At 42.6% G+C, this 22993-nt stretch overlaps 1 protein-coding gene and 1 long non-coding RNA gene across 2 annotated transcripts; one reads left to right on the top strand and one right to left on the bottom strand.

Annotated features, from left to right (window-relative positions):
• Positions 1 to 778: 778 nt before the first annotated feature.
• PSMB4 (proteasome 20S subunit beta 4) lies at positions 779 to 3227 on the bottom strand. The gene is made up of 7 exons (XM_015077489.3): positions 3057 to 3227; positions 2600 to 2806; positions 2177 to 2323; positions 1915 to 1996; positions 1412 to 1528; positions 1115 to 1203; positions 779 to 904 (listed from the first exon to the last, which is right to left on the bottom strand). The coding sequence occupies exons 1-7, from the start codon at positions 3194 to 3196 to the stop codon at positions 892 to 894; spliced, it is 795 nt and encodes a 264-aa protein (XP_014932975.1). The 5' UTR covers positions 3197 to 3227; the 3' UTR covers positions 779 to 891.
• On the top strand, positions 3205 to 21204 carry LOC113598299 (uncharacterized). The gene is made up of 2 exons (XR_003418976.2): positions 3205 to 3460; positions 20978 to 21204. It is a non-coding gene; the product is annotated as an uncharacterized LOC113598299 (long non-coding RNA).
• The last annotated feature ends 1789 nt before the right edge of the window (positions 21205 to 22993 follow it).

Genomic DNA, 22993 nt, shown 5'->3' with positions numbered 1-22993 from the left:
AGAGCCTGACTTGGGGCTTGAACTCATGAACCCTGAGACCACAATCTGAACTGAAATCAAGAGTCAGATGCTCAACTGACTGAGCCACCCAGGTGCCCCTAAACTTTTAAATGATCACCTAATACTTTATTTTTGAGAGGGCACAAGGGGGCAAGGGGCAGAGAGAGAGAGGGAGAGAAGCAGTGCTCACCTGAGGGGGAGCTTAAACCCTAAGATCATGACCTGAGCTGAAGTGGGATGCTTAAACGACTAAGCCACCCAGGTGCCCCTGAACACATAAGACCTTTAAGAGGTTTTCTGATCGTAGATCTGGACAATAAACATTTAGGTTAAATGCTGAGTTTACTCAGTATTTCCTCTACTAAGGGTGAGGAGGTGGCCCTAGGTGAGGGATTGAGCTGTCAGGTCCCGCTGGGGGCAGCTTTACCAGACACTATTTCTATCTTTGAAACAGTGTTTTAACTAAAATCACATTTGCAACCAACATTAAACCAGAAATTCTTTAAGAATCTAGCACATGGGTGGGTATAAATGTTGAAGAAAAATGTTAAGCCCTTTGTTATCCCACAAAAATTAAGCCTGGCTTCTACACAGCTGTTTTCAGCATAGGCCCAAATGAAGACCGTGGCAGATTTCCTGTGCTGTCCTGCAGAGAATCCTGTATCTGCTATGAGAACCAAGAGCCAAAGGGTTCTCTGACCAGGAATGCAGATGGCATGTGCAGTAATTAGCAGCTTCACTCTTACTGTGACCTGGTCAGACAATAAAACCACTCAGCCAGCATTTCAAAGGATTTATTTATTTTACAATAGAAAAGTATACCTTTGAACCAGCCAAGTTCAAAGTGAGAAGAAGGGCACAACTTTCAGTTCTGGATAATGCATCTGTATGTCATTCAAAGCCACTAAAAAGGAAGAGAACATAATAAAATTGTGAAGCCACAGGGGGAGGAATTAATTCCTAAAAGCAACTCCGTCCTCCAACCCAAACCCCTCTCCCCTCCAAAGAGGTTTTTTGGAGGAGACCTCCAGAAAAACCCAGCTTAGTGCAAGCCAAGGAGACTCCCATCTGTTCTACCACTTATGTTTTCTTCTGTAATTTTAATGTCAATCACCTGATCATGTGAGCAATCTCCCAGTTGGTCTCTGCAGACAGTGGCCCCTCTATTTCAACACCTTTTTCGGTGACGGTGGCAATTTGAAACTGAAAGAAAGCAGAGCTCTCAATAAAAATGCCCACCCCCACCTGAAGTTCCTGGGACCTGCTCAAAGGTCAAGTAGAGAGTCTTCCCCTAATCTGAAAATGGGAGATTCGGCAATCCATTCTTCAAAAGCAAAGACCCAGGTATCCCAACTATCGAGAACATGCCAGTTAGAGTCCTGTCATCTTTATTATTCACATCCCTCCTTACCCGGTTATAGGAACGGGCATCTCGATAGTACAGCACACGCATGCAGCGTTCCACCAGCTCTCGGGCCTCGGTCTGGCTCAGCACTGGCTGCTTCTCCAGAACTTCTCGCAGCAGAGGCTAGGGAAATGGGGAAAACATGGGAGATACCAGAGGCTGAATACCAGCCTGTCTCAATTCCACGGTGTGAAAAGCAGCATAAATGGGTTAAAAAGGTGACATTCCACCTCCTGCCTCCCCAGAATGAATTCTGCTTACTTGTGCTAAGACCTACTTGAAGGGCAAGTTCTACGGCATTTCCTCTTTGCACATGTCTACTGAATCTCTGAGCCACCACTCTGTCATTGGAACGTTAAGTACGACACACAGCCTCCAGACTACAAAGAAACCACGTGTCCAGCAGTAGGGATCCTAGCCTAGTCCACGTTGGAATTTCACAGGAAGAACAAGCAGACAACCACAAGCCCCCATCGCCTTTTGTCTTCCAACCCCTCTCCCCTACATACCTGAGCCAAGTATGCACCATAACCAGTGGCCAGCGAAGGGGCTTCATACGCTACACCAAGCATGTCCACATAACCGAGGAAGCTAACAGGACACAACAGGTCAAAGAACTCATTTCATTTTAGGCTTTCTTAGGTACTTTAGCTGAAGGATGGGACAACAGGGTCTGAGAAGTGGCATTCCCTCAGGGGGGAGAGAGAAGATGCTACATAGACATTAGTAGTTGGGTGGGTGGGGAAATAAGTTATTTGTATTCAAATCAACCTCTCTCCATCAGCATAGCCTCCGATGACCATGGTGTTCCACAGGGGGTTCATCTTGGAGCGGCGGCTGTACATGGCTCTGGTCAGCCAGGAATGAATAGCTCTGGGACTATAGCTGTGTCCATCTCCCAACAGCTCCTCATCAATCCTTCAAAGGAATTGGTTGTGAGGAAAGGGGGAGAATGGAAATCGGCAATTCCATCCACCCCACAAAATTTACAATCTTCTTCATTCTACACCCCCCTAACGCCAAAAACTATGTATTGTAAACACTCTCATCTTCCACGGAACCCCAGCAACTTTCCGGCCCTCTGCTGCAGCCTCAGACTCCTCCACTCTAGGACTTCTATGGGGATTTCTAAAAACAAAACAGTAAGTTCCTCTCCCCACCTGGGATCTACTCCCTCTTCTCCAGATGACTTACACCATCTGGCCGAGAACTTGCTTCAAATATTGGAAATCAGCATAGTCTCCGGAAGCACCCAGCATGGTGCTGTCGTTGACTCTCATAATGCGAGAGATGTTGCGGAAACGAGCCAAGGAGCCATAGGAGCCCAGCATGTCTGCTGCGATCACCACTCCGCCCTCAAACTTAACGCCGAGGACCGAGGTCCCGGTCACCATGGGGTTCCTGCACAGAGAGAGAGGGAGGTCTGGCGAGGGGAGGAACGTTGGAAGAGCCGGAGCCCTCTTCTGCGCAGTGGGTTCCGCTTCTGATTTTCCAGGTCTCCTTTGCTTCTCCGGGACTCTCCGCCCCGCGCTCCTCGCTGTTCGCTTGCCCTGCGGCCCTCACCTCGCCTTCCCGGCTCCCTAAGCACCGGCCCGCCGCACCAGGTCCCACCGTCCCGCCCCCTGCGCAGGCTCGGACGCCAAGAGCTTACTGCGTGCGCGTCATTGGACCCCCGTAGGGAGTGGATGCCGGATCCACCGAGGCACCAGGAGTGGACGGGATGCGGTAAAACTGCCCCGGGGCCGGAACCCCGGCCCAAAGACTGGACCGCGACTCCAAGAACGCTTCCATCTTAGTCACGGTGGCAGAAGAAATGACAGCGCCTGCGCCAACGGAAGCGGAAGTGATCCCTCTGTGGGCACACCTTCTTCCTGCCGGCCACCTCCAGTAGCCATGTTGATGAGGTCAAGGCCCTTCTACCTTTGTTGTGGTTGACGGCTGGGACCCAGAGTTGTGGAATCGCGTGACGTCGCAGCGCGGCGCCGCCGCGCAGTAGAGTCTGGACTAGATCAGTTTCTGACGCACAAATTCAAGGTCGGGGAGGTTGGTTGGGAGGTAGGTATGTGGAACCACTTCAAGACACTGATCCTGAGCGAGGAGGCAGAAATTCTCTTGTCCTTTTTCTGTATCTTTATCAAAAAGCCCATATGACACTAACAGTGAACGCGGGATCTCTTAATATGTGTATTTCTCAAAGCAGCCTTGTATAGCAGGCATTACGCCACCCGTTTTATAAATATGTCTTGTGGTGTAGTGATTTTACGTGGCCACACAGAGAGTGAAGGTAAATCTGTCTTCAAGCCCAGATTTAAAAAAGAATCATACAGATGTGCAAATCCTGTGGTGTATGGTATTTCAGGTGAGTCACTCACTCTTTGGGAACTTGGACAGATATCTGAAAGTTTTCTTATTGTCAGATGCTCTTGCCCACCTCGTATGCAGCAGAAAAATTCCATTGACTGTGGGCATGAAACCAAATTCCAGAAGTTTCCTTTTCAATGTGGTTATGTAGCAGGGACTGGAACAGTATATAAAATGAAACTGGGCGGGGCGCCTGGGTGGTGAAAGGGGTTAAGCCCAGGATCCTTGATTTTGGCTAAGGTCATTATCTCAAGGTTCATGAGATCTGGGTGGAGGGGAGCTGGGCTCTGCACTGGCAGCAGGGAGGCTGCTTGGGATTCTCTCTCTCTGGGCCCCTCCCCTGCTGGTGCACAGGCTCTCTCTCAAAATAAATAAACATTTTTTAAAAATTAAAATCAAACTGGTGAACCTAAAATCACTACTTTGTCACTCCTCCCCACACAACTTGAATTAAAAATTTTTTACTTAGTGGGAAACCAAATCAATTTCATTTTAAAAATTCCATGAGTTAATGGGGCGCCTGGGTGGCTCGGTCGGTTAAGCGTCGGACTTCGGCTCAGGTCATGATCTCACGGTCCCTGAGTTCGAGCCCCGCGTCGGGCTCTGTGCTGACAGCTCAGAGCCTGGAGCCTGTTTCAGATTCTGTGTCTCCCTCTCTCTCTCTGCCCCTCCCCTGTTCATGCTCTGTCTCTCTCTGTCTCAAAAATAAATAAACGTTAAAAAAAAATTCCATGAGTTAATTTTAACCAAAGCAATGCAGGAAATCTTAACCTAATTAAGTAACAAAAAATTTTATTGGGTCATGAAACCCTGGAAAGGGAAGGTTCAAGATCTTGTGTTAGAGGCACCCAACTGACACTCATTGTATCACCTTTGGTCTTGAAAAATATACTTATTTTTCTAATTAATAGCCACTTCCTCAAACCCTATATTCCAAGTGACTCTTGGGTCACTCAGTTTTACTTGAACAAATAGCAGGTGCTCAGTGGGATGATGGCTTACTGGGATTCCTCGAAAACTACGCGAATACTTTGTTATTTGTAGCTGCCAGAGCCCTCATTATATGAACTTTAAATCAATCAATCAGTCAATCAATCAGCAATTAACTGGCTATGTCCTTGTTTAGAAGTGGTCTCATGGCTTGCTGGTTTTGGTCTCACTCCTTCTTAGGTCCTCAGATTAAGGTTCTTGTGGGGCCACTACCAGTTCCAGAGATCAGACAAGTAGTCAAAATTCCATCAGGCCTAAATGAAGAAAAGTGAAAGGATCTAGAATCATCTAGCCTGAGGGTAGAATGGCTCTCAAACCACCAACATTTGATGATGCAATACTCAAAAGAAGGTGACCACCCTGTCTTTTTTTTTTTAATTTTTTGTTTAATGTTTATTTATTTTTGAGAGAGACAGACTGCGATGGGGAGAGGGACAGAGAGAGAGGGAAACACAGAATCTGAAGCAGGCTTCAGGCTCTGAGCTGTCAGCACAGAGACTGACATGGGGCTGGAACTCATGAACGTGAGATCATGACCTGAGTCGGTGGGACGCCCAACCGACTGAACCACCCAGGTGCTCCCAGCCTGTCTTTTGTTATGAGGTAAAAACAAGACATAAATTAAACCAACAAGGGAAATTTGGAAGTTTCTTTCTTCTCTTTTTTTTTTAAATGTGTATTTATTAATTTTGAGACAGAGAGAGAGAGCATGAGCAGGGGAGGGGCAGAGAGAGAAGGAGAGAGAGAATTCCAAGTAGGCTCTGAGATGTCAGCACAGAGCCCAACACGGGGCTCCAACCCACAAGCCACAAGATCATGACCTGAGTTGAAATCAAGAGTCTGACGTGTAACCTACTGAAGCCAACCAGGTGCCCCACTTTTCTAAAGCAGGTCTGATGTTATCTGGAAAATCTTTTTTAAGTGTGCCTAATTTTCTATGGTTGGCTGTTAACTTTGAGTGTAATTAACACTTAGCTCCCACCAAAGTTTAAACTCTTAAATCAGCAATCCCTGGACTGGATTTGAAACCTGAAACCTGTCAGGATATGCTTGAATATAGGGGATGTCCTTAAATTCTCAGAACAGAAATAAAACTAGACTAAATTGGAATATAGCAACCACCATCCCCACCACCTCACAAACATTTTCACTACTCTACTTTTTAGGAGAAATGGAATTTGAACCTTCAACTCCAAAAGAGTTAAGGATCATTTCCTGACCTGCTGGGGGGGGGGGGGGCGTATAACAGAAAGATGAGAAAGAAAACCTATCCAGCTTCGCCATAGCTGCACTACTTTATGGGTCTTCCCTGAGGATTTTTGCAATTTTACATCCTCTATAATTCAGTTCTACAGTATCTCTCTCACAGCATGCATCACACTTGCCGTAATACTGTCTCCTCTGCCAAACTAAAAGCCCCACAAAGGCAGGAACTGAAATTGCCTTTCAACAGTGTCCTTTGATGCACAGAAGTTTTCAGTTTTGACGTATCCCTATTTATCAATTTACTCCTTTGTTGCCCATACTTTTGACTTCATATACAGGAAATTATTAATGCTTCAATGTCAATGAAGCTCTCCTCTGGTTTCCTTCTAAGAGTTTTATAGTTTTAACTCTTGTATTTAGATGTCTAATCCACTTTTTAGAAAAGATTTTATTTTTAAGTAATCTCTATACCCAATGTGGGGCTTGAAGTCACAACCCCAAGATCAAGAGTCACATGCTCCAGGGCACCTGGGTGGCTCAGTCGGTTAAGCGTCCGACTTCGGTTCAGGCCATGATCTTGCGGTCCGTGAGTTCGAGCCCTGCGTCGGGCTCTGTGCTGACAGCTCAGAGCCTGGAGCCTGTTTCAGATTCTGTGTCTCCCTCTCTCTGACCCTCCCCTGTTCATGCTCTGTCTCTCCCTGTCTCAAAAATAAATAAAACGTTAAAAAAGAAAAAAAAAAAGAGTCACATGTTCCACTGACAGCCAGCCTGGCACTCCATGCATCTCTTATCCATTTTGAGTTAAATTTTATATATGGTATAAAGTAAGGATCCAGCTTAATTCTTTGCGTGTGGAAATCCAGTTTCCCCAACATCATTTATTGGACAGACTGTCTTTTCCTCAATGGATGGCATTTGTACCTCATGGAATTCATTGATTGTATGTGTGAGGATTTATTACTGGGTTCTGTGTTGTATCCCATTAGTCTGTGTGTCTGTTTTTATGACAGTACCACACTGTTTTGCTTTCTGTAGATTTGTAGCAAGATTTGAAATCAGGAAGTGTAAGATCCCCAACTTTATTCTTTTTTTACATGTTTTGGTAAAAGTGTCTTTTTGAAACTTTTTTTGTGGTGGCATTTTTTTCCTCTCCTATGGAAATCTGGGTTGATGGTTACTTTCTTTTGAAACTTTAAAGATGTTATTTCATTATCTTCTGACTTCCACTGTTTGTGTTAGGAAGTCACCTGAGTGTCATACTGTTGTTTCTTTGAAGATAATGTGGTTTTCTTTCTTCTGACTTTTTTTGAGATGTTCAACAGTGTCTTTGATGTACAGCAGTGTTAGGAGGATGTACCTAGGCGTTGTTTTATTTGTATCTATCCTCCTTGGGTGTGCTGAGCTTCTTGAGTTAGTATCTTTCACTGGTTTTTGAAAATTCTCAGCCATTATCTCTTCAGATATTGCTTTTGCCCAGAATTCTCCTTTCTCTCCTTAGACTGCAAATATGCTATCTATTTGAGCATGTCCCTGTGCTTCATACGTTCTTTCTTTTTCTTTTTTTTATGTTTATTTTTGAGAGAGAGAGAGAGCCAGGGAGGGGCAGAGAGAGATGGGGACAGAGGATCTGAAGCCGGCTCTGCGCTGACAGCAGCGAGCCCAATGTGGGGCTCCAACTCATAAACTGTGAGATCATGACATGAGCTGAAGTCAGATGCTCAATTGACTAAGCCACTCAGGCACCCTACTTCATACTTTCTTGTTTTCCAGTCTTTTTGATATCTGCGTTTCAACTTGAGTATTGTCTTTAAATATATTTTTTAAACATTTTTTTAATGTTTATGTATTTTGAGAGAGATAGAGTATGAGTGGGAGAGAGGCATCGAGAAAGAGAGAGAGAGAGAGAGAAAATCCCAAGCAGCCTCTGCACTGTCAGCACAGAGCTCAATGTGGGGCTCAGTCCCACAATTCTGGGATTGTGACCTGAGCTGAAATCAAGAGTCAGACTCTTAACCCACTGACCCACCCAAGTGCCTCCAACTTGAGTATTTTCTATTGACCTGTCTTCCAATTCACTAATCCTATGTTCTACTTTGTCCAATCTGCTGTTAAATTCTTACATTGAATTCTTCAGATTTTTTTTTTCAGTTCTAAAATGTCCATTTGACTTTTTTATGGATTCCAATTCTATTTAAATTTCCCATATTTTCATCTATTATGTTCATTGTTTTCACTCTTCATTAACATGTTAATCTAGGTTATTTTTACATTCTTGTATGCTGACTCTAGTATCTGGATCATCTGTGCATTTTCTTCTTTTTTTTCTTTTCATTTTGGTCATGTTTCTTTTACTCTATGCAAATAGAATATTTTTTTCTTTTTTTCCAGAAATGATTAATAATTCTAGAGGCTCTATATCATGTTCTTTTCCAACAGAGAACATTCTCCCTTTTTTCTTTCAGGCAGATAGGGTGAGGGGCTGATCAACTCAATCTAGTCAGGAATTAAGCGGTGTCAGGGTCAGGTTGCTGTTTCAGTCTGATTTGCTCATATTCTTCAGACATGTTCCTCACATGTTCCTCACAAGCTTCTGATTGAAAACTGGGCAGGTCTTCATCTCCTTAGCCCCAAAATACTAAAGAAGATTGAGCTGACTCTCCAGGTTCCTGCTCCATGCAGCTCAGAATCTGGCAGATGTCTTTTTTTTTTTTTTTTAATATCTTTATTTGAGAGAGAGAGAGAGAGAGAGAGAGAGCACAAGCAGGGGAGGGGCAGAGAGAGAGGGAGACACAGAATCTGAAGCAAGCTCTAGGCTCTGAGCTGTCAGCACAGAGCTCAACACAAGGCTTGAACTCATAAACTGTAAGATCATGACCTGAGCCGAAGTTGAACACTCAACGCAGTGAGCCACCCAGGCGCCCCGAATCGGGCAGATATCGTGAAGAGGAGACCAGTTGAAAGTTGAGGTTCTTCCTCTGACTCAACAGGTCTTTATTTCCTAACCAATAATTCCAGACTGGGAGATTTAGTCTGCCTTTTAGAAGCTTCTAGTCAGCCTCTCCAGCCTCCTGCACATTCCAAGAGTTCAGCAAATGTTCCATGGATAAACTAGCCACCGTTAGAGGCCCCTCAGTTTTCAACTTGTCACTCCAATTTTCCAGTTTTGAATGACCACCAAAAGTGTGATTTCTCTTTCCCAAATAGAGGCATTCTGCCTAGATTATGCTTTAACCTCAGCCTGTGCTCAACTTAACTCAGAAAGGTTTTTCCATCTCTGGATTTTATGTCACCTAGTCCTCATTCCTTCTACAGCCTTTTGGTGCTTTTTTAAAAAATATACTTGTGGGGGGTGCCTGGCTGGCTCAGTTGGCTAAGTGTCCAACTCTTGGTTTTGGCTCAGGTCATGATCTCATGATTCGTGAGATCAAGCCCCATGCCAGGCTCTGTGGTGACAGCACAGAGCCTGCTTGGGATTCTCTCTCTCCCTCTTTCTCTGCCCCTCCCCTGTTTGTGTGCACGTGCTCTCGCTCTCTCTCTCAAAGAAACAAAAACTTTAATAAATAAATGAATAAACAAACAAACAAACAAATAAATAATGTGGTTTTTGTAATCTATCTAGATTCTTGCTGCAGTAAGATGACTGACCTGCCATGACTTATCTGGTGCATTCATTTGCTGTAACAAATAACAAACCACAGTGGTTTAAAACAACAGAAATGTATCCTCACACAGTTCTAGAAGCCAGAAGTCTGAAGTCAAGGCGTCAGCAGGGCCACACCCTCTCTGGAGGGTTCTTTGGCCTGTGGGTACATCACTCTTTGTCCTCATGTCACCTTCTCCTCTGGGTCAAATCCCCCTCTGCCTTTCTCTTTTAAGGACACTTATGATTACATTTAGGGCCTGCCCAGATAATTCATTATATTCTCTTCATTTAAGGACCCTTTCTGGGGCCCCTGGGTGGCTTGGTTGGTTAAGTATCCGACTTTGGCTCAGGTTAGGATCTCATGGCTTGTGAGTTCCAGCCCTATGTCAGGCTCTGTGCTGACAGCTCAGAGCCTAGAGCCTGCTTCGGATTCTGTGTCTCCCTCTCTCTCTGCCCCTCCCCTGCTCACACTCTGTCTCTCTCTCCAAAAAATAAACATTAAAAAAAAATTAAAGATCCTTCCTTTAGGGACACCTGGGTGGTTCAATTGGTAGAGCATCCAACTCGTGATCTCTGGGTCGTGAGTTCAAGCCCCACACTGGGCATGGAGCCTACTTAAAAAAATTATAAAGAAAAGAAAAAAGAAAAGTAAAGATCCTTCCTTAAATGACAACTGCAAACACCCTTTTTCTAAATAAGGTAACATTTATTTTTTTCAACGTTTTTTTTTTTTGTTTGTTTTTGTTTTTTAATTTTTGGGACAGAGAGAGACAGAGCATGAACGGGGGAGGGGCAGAGAGAGAGAGGGAGACACAGAATCAGAAACAGGCTCCAGGCTCCGAGCCATCAGCCCAGAGCCTGACGAGGGGCTCGAACTCACGGATCACGAGATCGTGACCTGGCTGAAGTCGGACGCTTAACCGACTGCCCCTAAATAAGGTAACATTTATAGGTTGCAGGGTTAGGGAAGTAGATCTATCTTTTTTTTCCCCCATAAATAAATAAGTAAATAAGTAAATAAATAAATAAATAAATGAGGAGGAGGAGAAGGGGAAGGAGGAGGCATTATCAACCAAGTGCATCTGGATACAGAAATGCATCTGTTTTTTTACCTTTATAGTTGAAAAATAAAACACAGAAGATCACGCAAAACAAATATATGACTTGATAAATTATTATAAGGCAACTACCCTTGAAACTACCATCTAGATCAAGAAATGGAACCACTCCAACTATCCCACCCAGTCCTAATCACAATTCTCACTTTGCCCCTAAAAAGTAGCCACTATTCCTGACTTTTGTAATCATCACTCCCTTGTATTTCTTTTTTGTAATAAGTTTTTTTTTTCTAAGTTTATTTTGTGAAAGAGAGAGAGAGTGCAGGGGAGGGGAAGAGAGAGAAGGAGAGAGAGAGAATCCCAAGTAGACTCTATGCTGACCTGGGGCTCAGTCTCATGAGATCATAACCTGACAGGAAATCAGTGCACCCTCCCTTGTATTTCTTTATAGTTTTATCAAGGAGGCATGCTTCCCTGGACACTATCCTCCAGTCTTTCCCACTTCTTTGATTTGGCATGTATTCTAAGTTTGGTTTTGTTTTGTTTTCCAATCTTTAGCCCTTTTTAATGACATGTTATTCTTCTCAGTATCATTATATACAAATCAATATAGAGTCTTTTCATTTCCTCTTGCCTTTTAGGGATAGTTAGGACTAAGAAAAACCACTTATTTTTATTATTTCCATTCTAAAATCTGTAGAATTATTATTTTTTTATTACCCTTTGATTCTTGGTTGGAATGTGTCCAGTTGGGTAAAATAGTGAAGATATGCTAAAAGTGCTCCAGTTATAACTACTTAAAATTTTAAATATGTTGGGGCACCTGGGTGGCTCAGTGGGTTGAGTGTCTGACTTTGGCTCAGGTCATGATCTCACGGTTCGTGGGTTCTAGCTCCGTATCAGGCCCTGTGCTGACAGCTCGGAACCTGGAGCCTACTTCTGATTCTGTGTCTCCCTCTCTCTGCCGCTCTCCTACTTCTGCTCTCTTTCTTTCAAAAATAAACGTTAAAAAAAATTTTTTAAGTTTTAAATTATGTCATAATTTTTTCGCTCTGTCTCTTTCTCTCAAAAATAAGTAGACATTAAAAAAATTTTTTTAAGTTTTAAATTATGTCATCTTTTCAAATGAAAAAATGAATTTAGAATGAGAAGTTGGTAAATGTCAAACTTAAAAGCTATGGAATTCCAAACAATTAAAATGGCTTAAAGATAATTCCTTACACTGACAATAGAAAATAAAGCTTTTCAAGCAGAAAACTTTGGTTGTTAGAGGAACTGTTCACACTTCACACAATGATTAGAATTAGGTTGCTGATTAGAATTAGGTTGCGGAAAGTTTTGTTAATTACAGGTGGCTGATTTTCCCTGAGGGCGCAGCTCAGGCCTCCTGGCCCTCCCAACACCCTGCCCCTCCCATCTCATCTCAGATTGTCCTTTAGGATGCCTGGCTGGCTCAGTGAAGCATGCAACCCTTGATCCTGGTGTCAGGAGTTCAAGCCCCACGTTCGGTGTAGAGCCTACTTTAAAAAGAAATAAAAATAAAAGTCAGGTCATGTCATAAAAAAAAAAAATTGCAGTCTAACCTTTCCCTTAATCTATCTCACCTTGAGCTCATTGGAACTGCTTTCATTCCACCTCTTGTGGAGGTCATGAAACAATCTTCTATTTTGAAGATTACTGAATGTACAGATTTCCTCTTCCATCCCTTTCTTTTCCTAACCGTTTATCCATTGAAGACTCCAGATGTCTGACCCGAGTACCCTTCCTTCTGCCTACAGCCTGGGTTTTGCTGATTGTACACCAATAGTGCAACTCACTGTGTTCCTCTCTCCTCTGCTTTTCTGCATGTGGGCAGCTCAACCCAGAGGTCTGATCAGACCCAGGTTGGATGCCTTTGGCGAGACTGTAGGTGGTGGTGTATTCTTTCATTGAAGGCCCATTGTGTCTGATTGTCTCTCTTTTTTGTGATGTTAACAATTGCTTCTGTTCAGTAAATTCACTGGTGTTGCAAAATAATGATATTTTGAATCTGCTATTTCATTTTCGTTCCTTAGCTTGATTATTTCCGTAGAGAGACACTTACCCTCAGCTACTTTTTGGTTACTCAGCGCTAAACACATGTAAGGAAGGCGGGATAAGAGGCACCTGGCTCATTTGGTAGAACATGTGACTCTCAATCTCAGGGTGGTGAGTTCAAGCCCCACATTGGCTGTGGAGCCTACCTTAAAAAAAAAAAGTTGAAAAAAAGAAAAGCAAGATAACTTGATTCTTTCTCTTTAATGACTTTTTAAGATTATTTTGCCCCATCATTATTTAAATGCGACGATTTTTGTATTGTTTTAAGTTTATTTATTTTTGAGAGAGAGAAAGAATCCCAAGCAGGCTCTGTGCTGTCAGCACTGAGCCCAAAGTGGGGCTCAAACAGGGCTCAAACCCACAAACTGTGAGATCATGACCTGAGCCAAAATCAAGAGCCGGACACTCAACCAACTGAGCACGCAGGCGCCCTGACATTTTTTGTATTTTTAGAAACTCATGGATTTAAACATTATTCATTTTAGTGCTCAAATTATTCCAGATTTGGCCAGTAAGAGTGTTTTCAAGCCTTTTAACATTTCCCCATCATTTTTGAGCCCATCCTTTCTGGCACAACAGGGTATTCTAGGCTCATCTCATAATTTCTCTCCACACAAGCCCTGGAGTCAGCCATTTTTCTGAGGAGCCTTGATTTCTTTTAGTGGAGACTAGTATTTAGGAACCAAGATTGGGTCCTTAGGTGAGCTTTTTACTAGGGAGATGTTGATGTTCACAAGACTTCTCAGTGGAGTGAGCTACACATGTACGTTTACATCAATATTTATTTCTATACTTATCTATAGGTATTAAAAACTATTAAGTTTACACCAATATCTCCAATTCCAATCCAACACCACTGGGAATATTCTAATTTTCTCTCTTTTCATTTCTATAATTCCCTTTTTCTGAAAGTGAGAAACATGGCTACCATTAGCTTCACTGTATGATTTTTTTTTTTTTTTTATTTTAGGGAGAAAGAGCGAGAGCACAAGTGGAGGAGAGGCGCAGAGAGACACAGAGAGAGAATGGTAGCCCAATGTAGGGCTCAACCCCCTGACCCTGGGGTCATGACCTGAGCCGAAATCGAGAGATGCTCAACCAACTGAGCCACCCTGGAGCCCCTCACTATATGATTTTTTTTTTAATGTTTATTTATTTTAGAGACAGAGAGAGCACAAGTGGGGGAGGAGCAGAGAGAACTGGAGACACAATCTGGAGCAGGCTGCAGGCTCTGAGCTGTCAGCACACAGCCCAACACAGGGCTTGAACCCATGAACCATGAGATCATGACCTGAGCTGAATTCGGACACTCAGCCGACTGAGCCACCCAGGCGCCCCACTATATGATTTTTTTAATCAGCTCTCTTATGTGTGACCCATCTCGTGTCACTGCCACCATCTCTATCCCTGCACGAACATCCTCCTCCTGGCGTCCAGACTTCAGTTCTCCTTGCTGTGCTCTTGCTTTGCTATCCCAGCCCTGTGCCAGTGAGCTCCTCAGCCTGCTCTGATGCCAGCAGCCTACCTGGCCCACCCTTCACGAAGATGTTCCCTTTAGCCTCCTGTGGCTCCAGCGGTCCATCTCAGGTCACTGTCACTGCTACCTCCCTGCCTAGATGTCTCCTTCACATCTCCTGCTGGGCCACAGTGCATCCATCTCTGCCTCACAAAAGAGGCCTGTCTTGCTTGGGCCCACCTCATGGCTTTTGGGCCAGAATTGTTTACAAAAGGAAGGGGTAGGGGAAGAGGAAGGGGGGAATACATATATATTTGAAGTGGAAGTATCAGTGTAAAATCTTGAGACACTTTGTTTTATATATATATATATATATATATTTTATATATATATATTTATATATATTTTTATATATATATTATATATATTTTATATATATATTTTATATATATTTTTATATATATATTATATATATTATATATATATTTTATATATATTTTTATATATATATTATATATATATTATATATATATTTTATATATATTTATATATATATATTATACATATTATATATATATATTATATATATATTTTATATATATATATTATATATATATATATATAAAACAAAGTGTCTCAAGATTTTACACTGATACTTCCACCTCAAATAAAATAACCACAAGCCTTTTACTTAACCTAGCCTGTATTACATCTGTATTTCTTTTCTTCCGCAATGAGAAGAGACTGTTTTCTCGAGGACATAGGGGGTTATAGAATTAACATATCCCAGGATTACTCATTTATTTTATCCCACAGTTTACAACAGTCTCAGGATAACAGTACTAATAGTACCACCAATATATTAATATCGTTTCTACAACATTATTTCTAAAAAGTTAAAACATTTTTTTGTATTTGTTCTTTAAAATATTTCTTCCCTTGATTTACAGCTTTTTTTTTTTAATGTTTATTTTTGAGCACAAGAGAGAGCGAGCAAGAGTGAGTGGGCGAAAGGGCAGAGAGAGAGAGGGAGACACAGAATGTGAAGCAGGCTCCAGGCTCTGAGCTGTCAGCACAGAGCCCAACACAGGGCTCGAACTCATGAACCACGAGATGGTGACCTGAGCTGAAGTCGGACACTTAACCAAGCCACCCAGGGGCCCTGATATTTTTGTATTTATCTTCTTCCCCTGCTTTGATTTTCTTCTTTAGGTCTACTATTATTTGCTCCTGATCTTTACCTGTCTTTAGTATTTGTCACTGGCTCTTGAATCCTTAATATCTTTTCATTTATTTTCAACCTAAATTTTTTTTACATTCTGCTTCTCTTGGGGCTTTATCTGTTGTATTTATTCAGCCTTATATTCCTTTTAGTTTATAGTCTTCATTTCTGAAAATACTTTTTCTTTTATTTCCAATGATTTCCTGAGGTGAGTCACCCACACTTGCATTTTTTTCAAATTCTGACTTATGTTGTTCTTTTATTTCTTGTATCATTTCCTACTGAGGAAATCTTTCAGCTCGTTTGGAAATAGTGAATTAGATTATTCTGCTTGTGGGAACATCTGTCTGGCATGCTTCCATTGCCTGTAGGGATGTTATTCTCCCTATTCTCGTTCTTGTTAGAATAACTTTGTGTGGGATTTGCCCATGAGTCTTTTCTCTCATATTTTTGGAAACAATTGTTTTCCTGAACTTGTAGGAGTCGTGGTTCAGGATAGCTTTTCTAACTTCACAGAGCCCCCTCTGCTGTCGTGTTTTGTGTAATGCTTCAAAAAACCTAGTGTGCTCTGTACGGTTTCCTAGCTTGGTTCTCCTTCTCCCCTTTTGTGGGGAGAGAGGCAGAGAGAAAGAGAATCTTAAGCAGGCTCCACGCTCAGTGCGGAGCCCAACACGAGGCTCAAACTCACAACCCTGGGACCATGACCTGAGCCCAAATCCAGAGTCAGATGTTCAACTGACTGGCCACCCAGGTGCACCCTCCCTCCTCCCCTTTATCTACACCTTCTCTTCCTTTGGCTCTGTTATCCCTGTTCTGATTAATTTTTTTCTCTACTTCCAGCAGTTTCTTCTCAGTGTGTAGCACTATCCTAGAAGGGAGCCTTGCTGGTCAGTTTGGGAGTTCCTGGGACCCAGACTACTCCAGCCACTTCAGACCTGGATCCCCTTGCCTTCTCAGCCATTGGATTGGGCGTAGCCCTTTTCTGTTTCAACTGCTGTTTCGAATTAGCCTGCTGTGTTTTCCAATGAATGCCTCTTAGCTGTTTTGGGATCTCCTGTTTTCAGGTGTTTCTTCTCCCACACAAATTCCAACAACTCACAGGTCTTTTAGGTAGTGGCGATTTTGAGACAGGGAAACTGAAGGTGATGCAGACAGGCCGGTCCGAGGACCCAAAGAAGGGGAACCCCAGGACTAGCCAGGAGGACCCTTGGCTTCACACAGGATGGAAGTCAACCGTGAGCCAGCAGGAAGTGAAGGCAGAGTTGACTGAAAAAAAATAGAGAGAGAGAGATACAGACAGAGCATCCAGGAGACTCAGAAAGGAAAAGAGCATGAAATATCATCTTTGCTTGGGGCCTGGGGTTTTTATTGGTGATTGTGGGCTTATTCACATGTCCTCTTAGGCATCTGGGAGCTGGTCAGAACAAGGATGGGGTCCAGGTGTCCATCATAAGTCACTCATTTCCTGAAGCCAGGGGTCTTGGAGGATGTACTCTCCTCCTGGTAAACTCCATAGATGTTATCTTTGGAAGACTCCAAAGATAACATTAGCTCTTTGTCCCTTACAAGGAGGACATATTTTATCTGCATTACAAGACAGGTGTTGAGTGTGTGTGGGGGGGGAGGGGTGTGAAAGGGCGGGCCTACGCCAGCCGACTCCATCTTGTTCTGTGTCCTTCACCTTGACCACACCTCCTCCCCTTGAGTAACCCCCTCCTCACCTGCCTAACAGGACTCGACCCTTCCCCAGGACCCTTCCCAAGCTAATCGGCTGAGGCCATAGCCATTACCTCACCAACTGCCCCCAGGCCCCAATAAAACCTTTGTCCTTTTGAAACTCGCTCTCTTTCCCTGGTATCTCACCGCTGCGTCGGTGCAGGTAGGGGATTGAGCTCGAGCTAGCTCGAATAAAGGCTCTTTGCTTTTGCATCGGACTCGGCTCCCTAGTGGTCTTTGGGGATCACGAATTCTGGGCATAACAGGGTGCAGGTCTGAGCAAGAATTGAAGCTGGGCAAGGAGCAAAGGGAAAAAATGGCTTTTTTCATGGGGTCCCTTTGAGACAGTGAAACTGAAGGGACCTCATGAAAAAAAAACCTCTCAGTGAATGCTGCTCTTCCTTTCTCTGGTCTTGCATTTGATTTCCATCCTGTACGAAGCCAAGACCCTCTGGGCTGGTCCTGTGGGACCTGCTCTGGGTCCTCATGATGAAGTTTTGGGGTGGTGGTGGGTGGTTGGGATCTGCTCTGGGTCCTTGTGATGAGGTTTTGGGGTGATGGTGGGGTGGTCCAGAGCCCACGCCCAAGAAAGAATTCTTGAAGACGTCTTTGGTGCAAAAAGGTGATTTTATTAAGGCATGGGTGCAAAAAGGTGATTTTATTAAAGCATAGGGACAGGACCCGTGGGCAGAAAGAGCTGAGCTGGGTTGTGAAGAATGGCTGGTTACATACTATGGAGTTGGGGAGGTATAGACAAAAGGGAGGCCTCCAGAAGGACTTTGATGTGCTAAAGAGGACTCCGGAGATACCTGAGGCCTTGCTATTGTCCAGCTAAGGTGGTTTTTCCCTCTAGCAAAGCATTAGCGTTAAGACAGTAGGGAGTTCCTGGGAAAACATTTTACTCTGCCAGCCTCAGGTATTAGTCAATGGGCTACAGGTTATAAGGAGACTTAATTTTACCTGTCGTTCTGCCTTTGTTCCCCGTATCACTGTGGAGAGGCCATGTTGGGGCTCCAGGAAACTGACTCTCTAGGATTCTAGAGCTTAAGCTATTGATAAGATTGCCTTTTTCTTGTAATTTACTAGATGGAGACCTAAGTCTCCATGGAGACCCAAAGTCCTGTATGACTGTGATCTCTATTACTTGGCCGTTTGTTTTCTTTCCTTTTTTTTGTCCTTGGGTGGAGACAAGGATGGAGACCCAGTTGGCCATTTGTTTTCTTTCCTTTTTTTTATCCTTGGGTAGCCAGGAGTGCCTGAGGAATGTCACACACATCCCACCTGTGGGAGGGGTGTGCTAGCGTGTATTTTGCCCTCAGCCTGCCTGAGACTCCCTCATCACTTAAACCCGGCCCTCCTGCATCAGTTCGTCCTTACCCACTAATGTTTGGGTGTCTCGGAGACAACTTGTCACCTAATTTTGTAATCATTGGAAACAAAGTTGATAGGATTTTGGTTTGCTGTCTAGTTCTCTCTTTTTTTTTTTTTTTTACAGTTTATTTATTTTGAGAGAGAGAGAGAGAGAGAAAATCCCAAGCAAGCTCTGTGCTGTCAGCATGGAGCCTGACGTGGGGCTTGAACTCACAAACCTCGAGATCATGCTCTGAGCTGAAATCAAGAGCCGGACACTTAACTGACTGAGCCACCCAGACAACCCTCGTTTTCTTAAGAGAGAATTTGGTGAGATTAAAAAATCATGCCACTACCATTGTCTGAGAATGCTGTCATTCATTTTTACAGTGTACAAATACAGAAAAGTTTACAGTAGAAAACACTCAATAGTGAGTTTTCCTGTACATAAATTATGCCTTGACAAAGTTGATTTTAAATATTTAAAACAGAAGTTAATCTTTACTCTTACCATCTAGAGATAATCATTCTTAACATTTTGACATAGTTCCTTCCAAGATATCAATAATGATCATGTATTTTTTTCCTTACTAATACTGTTTACTTATTTATTTTAGAGAAGCATTTTTACTTCAAAGACAAAATACAAGTCAAACAATACAAATATATCTTTCAAAAGTTGGTAATCTCCCGGGCGCCTGGGTGTCTTGGTGGTTAAGTGTCTGACTTTGGCTCAAGTCATGATCTCATGATTTGTGGGTTCAAGCCCCACATAAGTCTCTGTGCTGACAGCTCAGATCCTGAAGTCTGCTTTAGACTCTGTGTCTCCCTCTCTCTCTACCCCTCCCCCTGTCTTTCTCTCTCTCTCTCTGAAATAAACATTAAAAAAAATTTTTTAATTCTTAAACTTTTATTGTTACCTAGTGATGCTTTTGTTTCTGTAGACTGAGTCAAAAGATACATACCTTTACTCTCTATGGATGGAGCATACATATAGTACACAAATCCGATGCATAATTCCATTAAAAATTGTTTTATGTTTATTTATTTTGAGAGAGAGAGCACAAAAGAGAGGGGGAGGGGCAGAGAGAAGGAGACACAGAATCCCAAACAGGTCTCTAGCTGCCAGTGCTGCAGAGCCTGACTCGGGTCTTGAACTCACAAACTTTGAGATCATGATCAGAGCCGAGATTAACCGACTGAGCTACCCAGGCAGTCCTCAATTAAAATTTATATATGTATATGTCCATGTAACCACTATTTAGATCAAGGTATAAATCTTTCTGCAGAAACCTTCCTTATACCCTTTCAAGTCAATAATCCTCCGCCGGGAGGAAACCACCCTCCTGATATCCGTTAATTTAGATTTGTGTGTCTGTTCTTGAACTTCAAATAAACAAATGACGCGGTACTCTTTTGTGCTTGGCTTTTGCTCAACCATATGTATTTGAGATTCATCTATGTTACTGTGTGTAAGAGTAGGGTGTTTTTTTCTGTGTGGTATTCATTGTATAAATTGGAGTGCATATTTAAATTTTTTGTATCTTTTATTGTAGTAAAATATACATAACATAATTTACCGTATTAACCATTTTAAGTGTACAATTCAGTGACATTAAGTGTATTCACAATGCTGTGCAACCATCACCATTATCCATTTCCAGAACCTTTTCATCACCCCAAATAGAAACCTTGTATCCATCAACAAATAACCACCCTTCCCCACAGGCCCTGGTAACCTCTATACTACTTTCTGTCTTTATGAATTTACCTGTTCTGTATACATCATAGTGAGTGGCATCATATAATATTTGTCTTTTTGTGTCTGGCTTATTTTACTTAGCATAATGTTTTCAAGGTTCATCCATGTTGTAGCATATGTAAAAAATTCATTATTTTTTAAAGCTGAATAATAGTCCATGGTATGTATATACCACATTTTGTTTACTCATTCATCTATTCATTGGTATCTGGGTTGTTTCCACCTGTTGCCTATTGTGAATAAGCACATTTTTTTTTTTTTTTGTTTTAATAGATGCTAGCAGCTTATTTTCAGAAAGATTGTGTTTTGGACTGAACTGTGATTACCCCTCTACCAAAATTCACATGTTAAAGCTCTAATCCCCAATGTGACAGTACTTAGAGATAGGGCCTTTAAGGAAGTAATTAAGGTTAAATGTGGTGGTATGAGCGGGGCCCTAATCCTATAGGACTGGTGTTTCTTTTTATCAGAAGAGGAAGAGGGGCACCTGGATGGCTCTGTCAGTTGAATGTCTGACTCTTGATTTCAGCTCAGGTCCTAATCCCAGGGTCATGGGATAGACCCCTGCATCAGGCTCTGCACTGAGCATGGAGCCTGCTTGGGATTCTCTCTCTCTCTCTCTCTCTCTCTCTCTCTCTCTCTCCATCTTCCCTTCTCCCCAGCACATGCTTGCTCTCTCTCTCTCTCTCTAATTAAAAAAAAAAAATCTCTGTGCACTCTCTGTCTCCATAGGCATGGAAGAAAGGCCATCCAAGAACATAGCAAGAAGACAGTCATCTCTAAGCCAGGAATAGAAGTGTTGCCAGAAACCAACCTTGTTGGTGGCACCTTGACTTTAATCTTCCAGCCTGCAGAACTGTGAGAAAATTAATTTCTATTGTTTAAGCTACCCAGGCTATGATACCTGTATTTTGTTATGGCAGCCCAAACCAACTAATACAGATCATATCAAACTTTTACTCTCATGAGTAGTGTATGACTATGTAATTAGAATGTGCCAGATTTCCCCACACTCTCAAAACCATTAGATAGTATCAGTCTTTAAATTTTTGCCCATCTGATAGTGAAAAATAATTTCCATTATGCTGATGAGGAGTGTTATACTCAATTCTCTTCTTCTATGAATTACTTCCACATAGTCTTTATACTTTATTTTGCTTATTTGTTTCACTTTCTAACATTTGGATCTTTATTCTCTGGATTTTTGTTTTGTATATGATAGGAGATAATGTATCTAACTTTATTTCCTTCCAGATCAATACCCAGTTGTTCCAGGGAGCCTGGGTAGCTCAGTTGGTCAAGTGTCTGACTTTGGCTTAGGTCATGATCTCACGGTTCATGAGTTCAAGCCTCATATTGGGTTCGCTGCTGTCAGCAAAGAGCCTGCCTCAGATCTTCTGTCCCCCTACCTCAGCCCTTCCCACTCTCATACTCTCTCAAAAATAAATAAAACATTTTTTAAAAATACACAGTTGTTCCAACATGATGTATAAGCATCCTTTTCTTGGGGTGCCTGGGTGGTACATTCAGTTAAGCATCCAACTCTTGATCTCTGCTCAGGTCATGATCTCACAGTTCATAGGATTGAGCCCCTCATGGGGCTCCATGCTGACATCTTAGAGCCTGCTTGGGATTCTCTCTCTCCCTCTCTTTCTGCCTCTCCCCTATTCATGTGCATGCACTCTTTCTCTCTAAATAAATAAATTAAAAAAATTTTTTATGTTTATTTATTTTTTTGAGAGAGATACAGAGAACAAGTGGTGGAGGGGCAGAGAGAGAGGGAGACACAGAATGGGAAGCAGGGTTCCCGGCTCTGAGCTGTCAGCACAGAGCCTGATACAGGGCTCGAACCTACAAACCAAACCGTGAGAGCATGACCTGAGTGGAAGTCAGACACTTAACTGACTGAGCCACCCAGGCTCCCCTAAGTAAAAAATAAAAATTAAAAATCTATCTATCTATCTATATATATATTTGCTTTTTAAAAATTTTTTTAACTTTTTTTTTTTTTTGAGAGAAAGAAAGTGTGAGTGGGAGAGGGGCAGAGAGACAGGGAAACACAGAATTGGAAGCAGGCTCCAGGTTCTGAGCTGTCAGCATAGAGCCCGACGTGGGGCTTGAACACATGAGCAGTGAAATCATGACCTGAGCTGAAGTCAGATGCACAACTGACTGAGCCACCCAGACGCCCCTGCTTTTCTTTTTCTTTTCTTTTCTTTTCTTTTTTCTTTTCTTTTCTTTTCTTTTCTTCTTTTTTCTTTTCTTTTCTTTTCTCTTTTCTTCTCTTCTCTTTTCTTTTTTCTTTTCTCTTTTCTTTTCTTTTTTAAGTTTATTTACTTATTTTAAGAGAGAGAGCAGAGCCCAGCACAGGGTTCAATCTGACAAATCATGAATTCATGACCTGAGCCAGAATCAGGAGTCGGTCGCTTGACTGACTGAGCCACCCAGGTGCCCCTATTGTAGTGTTTTTATTCACACTCACATATTCACTGTGTTTTAGAGTTGTTAAGTTTCAAAGAGCATGTGGGATCCACAGCACATGCTCTCCCCTGAACCGCTTGGCCTGACCATCCTATTCTGAGTATCTGTCCTGCTCAAAGCCCAGCCAGGAGTGCAGAAGAAAAAAATCAATGATTTACACATCTAGTTCCCTTCCCTCTGTTTATCTGTGTTGAGGGGCTGTAGCTGGTGTATTAAATTAAGAATACGCAGATTATGGGGCATCTGGGTGGCTCAGTGGGTTAAGTG

The sequence above is a fragment of the Acinonyx jubatus genome, chromosome C1 (assembly GCF_027475565.1).
Source record: "Acinonyx jubatus isolate Ajub_Pintada_27869175 chromosome C1, VMU_Ajub_asm_v1.0, whole genome shotgun sequence".
In the NCBI taxonomy this organism is placed as follows: Eukaryota; Metazoa; Chordata; class Mammalia; order Carnivora; family Felidae; genus Acinonyx; species Acinonyx jubatus.
Note: the sequence above shows the minus strand (reverse complement) of the source record. Positions and strands in the feature narration are given on the sequence as shown.